The sequence below is a fragment of the Hibiscus syriacus genome, unplaced genomic scaffold (genome assembly GCF_006381635.1).
Source record: "Hibiscus syriacus cultivar Baekdansim isolate YM2019G1 unplaced genomic scaffold, ASM638163v2 tig00110893_pilon, whole genome shotgun sequence".
Classification (NCBI taxonomy): Eukaryota; Viridiplantae; Streptophyta; class Magnoliopsida; order Malvales; family Malvaceae; genus Hibiscus; species Hibiscus syriacus.
This window is the reverse complement of record NW_024062901.1, coordinates 5,731,648-5,738,376: the sequence shown is the minus strand read 5'-3', so window position 1 is coordinate 5,738,376 and position 6,729 is coordinate 5,731,648. Positions and strand designations below refer to the sequence as shown.

General features: G+C 32.1%; 1 protein-coding gene across 1 annotated transcript; it reads right to left on the bottom strand.

Moving 5' to 3' along the window:
• Positions 1 to 1,883: 1,883 nt before the first annotated feature.
• Positions 1,884 to 4,828, bottom strand: LOC120145232. The gene is made up of 3 exons (XM_039159125.1): positions 4,736 to 4,828; positions 4,464 to 4,612; positions 1,884 to 2,430 (listed from the first exon to the last, which is right to left on the bottom strand). Exons 2-3 carry the CDS (start codon positions 4,594 to 4,596, stop codon positions 2,054 to 2,056), a joined length of 510 nt encoding a protein of 169 aa, XP_039015056.1. The 5' UTR covers positions 4,597 to 4,612; positions 4,736 to 4,828; the 3' UTR covers positions 1,884 to 2,053.
• Between the last annotated feature and the right edge of the window lie 1,901 nt (positions 4,829 to 6,729).

Here is a 6,729-nt window from a genome sequence, read left to right as displayed (position 1 = left end):
AAAACCATAAAATCAAGTGAAACAAAATGATTCAAATCAACTACACATAATTTTAAGGTAAAACATATTAAATATTAAATCCCACATGGCTAAGAAACATAGAAGAGCATCCCAACTTACTTCTATAAATAATAAAGGTAATTTGACATTCAAAATCATTGAGCCTTTTGGTGAGCACAAAGCGAACTATTCTTTCGCTTCAATTGAGCTCAAATTTTAGGCTTCAATTGTGCTCAAATTTTAGGCTTCAATTGAACTTCTAATTTTTTTTTTGAATTCGAGCCTTTTCGATTTCAAGTTTTAATATTATATTTCGAGTGGATAATTTTTAGCTCGTGAGTTTTTGAGTCGAGTTGAGCTTACTTTTAAAGTTTTCGAGTTCGAGTCGAGCTCAGCAATACTCGAATTTGACTCGGCTCGTTGAACAAACGACGTTGTTTGGTTTAATTTTTTTTTAAGAAAAAAAGTGAACCGACGGTTCAAACCGGTTTTGCCGATTTTCAGCCGGTTCACCCCGGTTTTCAGCCGGTTCTTCTGGTTCTTTACCGGTTCTGTGCTAATCCGGTTTTGGAAGTTAACCGGACCGGACAGACCACCGGTTCACGGTTCAACCGGTCGAATCGGCCGATCCGGTCCAGTTTTAATAACATTGGTTAAAAATAATAATAAACAGCTGAAATCAAACCTACTTGTGAACAGCTAAACGCTTACATATCCAATGTTGGTGCATGTGTAAATTAATTCCCGCCAAATTAAATCTTTACTCTTTCTACCTCTCTTTAAATATATATGTTTGATTATTCGTTATAACCCAAATAGATATATTCGAATCCTTCAAATTTATTACTTAAAATTATTATTTAATTTATTTTAAACTTCATAAAATGGTTTTAAATAAAAAAAATAATTGTCCCTTTTTTCCCATATGTATGGGATAAGGGGAGGTAAGATAGTAGGTTGCCCCTAACACCAGGTTGAGAGCAGCTTCCGTAGGAGACCTCCGAATTATGAAATACCCTCTGTGGGACTCGATCCCACGACCTCAAGTTTAAGAACCTTATTCTCTACCAACTGAGCTGGATTGTCATTTCAAAATGGTTTTAAATAAACATTTAAATTAATACGTGAATGAATCACTAAAAACATAATTAAAAGTATAATATTTAAATAATAAATAACTTTCAACTCACTATCTTTGTAAATACCAGCCACAAATAGGGGTGTTCACTGCTAGGTTAAAATCGAATTATCCGGCCGAATCGAAATTTCGATCGATTAATCAGTCGGTTAATTTTAGGTTCGGTCAGTTAACGGTTAATGATTTTTTTTAATTTTTGCTTCAGTTAATTAAGTTCGAAATCGGTTAATTAACCGAATTAACTGGAATTATTAAATATTTAATATATTATATATATTATTTAACTTTAGGCGTATTTAAACTTCGGTTTTAATAGAATTTCACAGACCGAATTAACCAAAAATATTAAATATATAATATATATTATCTATATATTATTTATAAATTTCGGTTAATTCGATTAACCGAACAATTAACCGAACTTAATTTGGTTCAGTTAATTTTTAAAAAAAAATCAATTCGGTTAACAGTTAAAGTAAAAATAATTCGGTTAATAATATTCGGGTAATTTAGTTCGATCGGTTAACTGAATTATCCGTTTGAACACCCTTAACCACATATGCCATTAATTTCACTGTTCTCGTAAATATAATGTAAGATAACTTGAACATTTTTAAAAGACAACAAATATGGATCCTGGTTTTATCAAAACGACCGAATAGATGATATAATCTACGACTACGCAGGATATAATGTTAGAGGATAAATTTATAGAAATTTAGCGGACGAAAACAGATCATCAGTAGAAAAAAAAAATGAATTATATAAGAGTTTGAAAATTTTAAAGGATGCGACTACCATCAGCCCGCTCAATCCATCCTTAGTTGTAGGTTACAACCAAGTTTATAGCATGAGAATTCCAACTACAACCCAAACATGATGCGAAAGCTCATTAGTCATTCCCGTGTTCATAAATCAAGTATCAAAACCAGAATAGATGCCACTGTCCCGGAGCAACCTCTTCTCTTCTTCGACATAATTCTTCCCCCTGCTAGCCTGACCGAGTTCTCTTTTCCGCTTCTCCTTCTGTGAAAAAGAAGCACCCTGCTTCTCTTTCCGAGTTTGTACGTTAGCCAGCTCCTCCGCATCCAATACCGCAGCTCTTGTTTTCTGTCTGTCCTCGAAAGATTCTTTAACCTCCCTGGTTTCACTGCTGTCTCTGCCAGTTGACCAAGACCAGTCTGGTTTCTCTTTTGGAGGAGGCACATTCAACACAGATAATCCTCCCTTATATCCATGTCGCTTCAGAGCTTCGAAATCCAACCCGGTTCCTTTTTGTTTCCCAGACCTTGCTGTGTACATTGCAGCTAAAGAAGGTAAACCAGGTACTCCTTTTCTTTTACCCAGAAATTCAAATAAAAATATTGTAGCAGTAAAGGAGAGAATAGTAAAGAAAATTCAGCAATCTTCAAACCATATTTCAGTTGATATAACTCAAACCTCACCAGTACAATGTTCGTGCCGGTATGTTTAAACATACTTTGATATTTTGATGATATACCAAAATTAATTAATATTTTTAAAGAAATTATAGGCTTATATTCAATTCAGACATTCGAATATAAAATCTTTTTAAGATTAAAAACATCATTTTACTACTTTATTGAAAAATTGAGTCATATTCTGAAAATAATTTTTAAAACAATTTTCCAAAGAGTTTCGGAATTTAATAGTCAAAAACTAATTTTTAACCCAACAATACCGATACTGTAAGAACAATACCGATACAGTATCAATGCTAATAGCCTAAAAATACATAGAATTGTCGATACTGCTCATGGCAGTACCGATACTCCTTGAGCTTTGCAAATTCCAGTAGGCTATTTTGGTACAGATACTATGCAAGTATCGATATCAATATCGATACTCAAAGTAAAAGTATCGATACCCCCCTTTATGTTTTTGACAAATACAAATTCCAGTGTACATTTTTTGTACCAATACTCCTTCATGAGTACCGATACTCCAATCACGAGTACAGGTACTCAAGACGTTTGGGTAACATTTATTGTGAGAAATTTCTTCTCAACGACTCTATTAACTCCCACAACAATCCAAGCAGCTAGAATTGAATGAAGAGGTATAAAAACAAGATTTCAAGTCATATTTGAAGACAAGAGATCAAAGAGAAAACCAAAAGCAATCACAAAGAGTCAGAAATTGTTTGTGTAAAATTGTTCATTTTCTTGCAAAAAAAACTTTCATCAACCTTTTACTTGCCGATTCACCCCCTGTTGATCATTCCATTGGTTCAATTGACTCAATATGGTATGTAGAAAAGAAAATGTTATGACGCTTGGGTATTGGAACACTCAGTTTCAGTGAGATTTTTTTAATTAGATTTTTTTTTTATAATTTATATTTTTATGAAGCACGAGAGAGAATGAAACGTAAACTTGCAGAGCCTTCAAATTTCATTATCATTCTTATAAAGATGATAAATAAGGTCATACATTGTTTCGTCCCTGGTTACACAAAAGGCAGTATCTCACACCTACCAAGAAAAACTAGGATTATGCTATTAACAATAACCATAGTTTCAATATTACCAAGGTATATGGATTCAGTCATATATATCCATACACACACACGTATATGAAGTAATAGTGTTACTTTTTTAGTATCATTGGATGAATGAAAATGAATCATAAATGTACATGGATTTAATACTAGGATTCTGCCATTAACAATAACCATAGTTTGAATACTAGCAAGGTACATGGATTAAGTCATATATATATCCACACACACACATATAAGAGGTCATAAAGCTACATTTTTAGTATCATTGGATGAATGAAAATGGATCATAAATGTACATGGATTTAATACTAGGATTCTGCTATTAACAAAAATCATAGTTTCAATACTAGTAAAGTACATGGATTCAGTTATTATATATATCTCTATATATAGATATAGAGATATATATAATAACATTACTTATTTAGTATCATTGGATGAATGAAGATTGATGGCCGAGAACCACAATCATAAATATACATGGATTCATACTAGGATTCCGCTATTAACAATAACGCAGTTTCAATACTAGCAAGGTACATAGATTCAGTCATATATATGAGGTAATAAGGCAACTTATATAGGATTATTGGATGAATGTAAATGGAGACCGACATTCATAATAGTAAATGTATGAATGTAAAACTCAGCTATGATCGTAATTTAACGTACAAAAGAATCAAAATCAAGGAAGATATCCATTCCATTCAAAGCAGTAAAATGATTTTAAGAATCAAAAGGAAGATATTCATTCCATTCAAGGAAAAGTATAAAACATGAAAGCTGAAAAAGAATGTAATACCTTGGGTTAATTTCTTAAGCTTGGCGTTGGGTGGTCCATCTTCAGCTTCAGAGTCCGAATCTGAAGATGAAGATTCATCGGAGGAGGATGAATCGTTTGTCTCATTAGCATCCCATGGCACTGCCCTCTTCATCGCATCAAATCTTACGCTAAAAAGGCCAAAAGAGAAATTTGTTAAATTGGAACGTAATTGCCGAAATAAAAAAATAAATCAAAATTATCCGTAAAGATCATTAAAGGAAAAGGAGGAGGGGGTTGAGAATTAGCAGAACCTGAAAACTTATGACCGGAGCTCGACGGTTTAGGGTTTTGAAAGGAAGAAGATAATTGAAATTACAGAAATCGATTTCCGCTGGAGAGGAAAGATAAACTGCACATATAGGGTCAATTTGGTAAATCTTTGTTTTAATGGTAAAATCATTGTTAAACAGGAAAAAAATGAAAAAAAATTAAGGAAAAAACAATGATTTCAAACTAACAGTAAAATTTATAATTTCTAACTTTCCATTTTTAATTCTATGTTTGAAAATAAATTATAAAATTTATGATTTATATATTAAAATATTAATAATGAGTTATCAAAAATATGTGTTTATTATAATTATATTTTTAGTTATTTTTTATATTTTTTTACGTTTTCAATTGACATAATTCATATATAATAATATTTTTTAAAATTGATTATAGTTTAAATTTATATGATTCATATATAAGTGTAAATATAATTTAAATGCTATATTTTTATTTTACAACATAATGTTTATAATTGACATTTTATATTCTCAAATCTATTTGTTAACAATAATCTCAAACAATTAAATTTTAAATTGTATTTTTGTATAAAATCTTTAAAAGTTCGTTCTACAACACTTTTAAAAATCACTTTTCAAAAGCTATATCAAATTGACCCTTAGTACTCCAACGATAGCTTTTATTCCATTTTGGTCACCTAACTATTTATTTTTTAAAATCATACATAAAATTTAGTTTTAATTTCATTTTGGCCACCCATCATTAAAAAATTAACGATGATATTAATGTGTCATCATAAGATAATGTCAGGTCGTCATTGAAAAAATAAAAAATATCTCATCAATAATTCTATTAATTTTTTAATGATAATTGACCAAAATGAAATTAAAACATAACATAAAGTATTATTTTGGAAAAAAAATAGTTGGATGACCAAAACGGAATAAAAGTGATAGTTGGAATATTAAACGAGTAGTTTACCCTTTAAAATTTTATTTCATATTATATTAATTACCGGTTGTTAATTCGATTAGTATCTTGAAGAGAGCATTAATTTAATGAGTTTATGTCATTATTAGAGATGGGCATGGGTCAAGTTTGGGTCGAGTTTCAATCAACCGGACTCGAAAATTTTACATCATTTACCAAACCCGAAAAATATATACCCTTCATCCGACTCGAACTTAACTCGATTTTTTTAGATAAAATCTGAACTCGATCCGACTCGACTCGAAATAATAAAAAAATATTATTTTTATTCAATAAAACAATGATTTAATTGAAAAAAACAATATAGATGTAACACCCCAATTTAAGGGCTAAATTTTAAGAAATTATAAAGTATTGGATTTAATTGGTATTTTGACAGAAACGGTGGATTAAATTGTAAAATTTTAAAGTTGGCAGACCGTTTTATGAAGTGCAGGAAATTCAGTGGCTAAACTCTTGGTTTAACCATTTTTAATTATGAGATGATATAAACCCCCAATTTCTCGTATGTTTCTTGAAATTTTTTCAGTTTTCCCTCTCCCGTCAACCCCTCTTTCAACTCCGATCTACTCGCCGTCCGACCTCCGATCAACGAGTCGAAACTACCATCGTGTTCGTTGTCGAGCGAGGAACAAAACCCCTCAAACCTTTCGTCGTGAATCGTCGCCATTCGTCGTTAATTTCAGTCAGAAGTATCGTCGGTAATAACTCGATTTCAATTGGTTTTTCGTCGATTCACGACGATCCGATGATCCGTTTACGACACCTCCCGCACCATCGTGTTCCTTGCATCGTTCCGAGTCTGCCGGTGTCATCCTTGGTCTTCGTCGACGGCGGCGCGTGAGGAGGTGAAGCGGTCAAAGTTTCCAATTCGTTGAAATCGAGCTCTCCGCCGTTCAAAATTGTGAACCGAGCTTTGAAAGTATCTCGAAATTGCTCAAAATAATTTTTAGGAATTTTTCCGGGAATTTAGCATTGTTCACGCACCCCACGCGCTGCCACTGCATGGGAAGGGAAAAGTGAC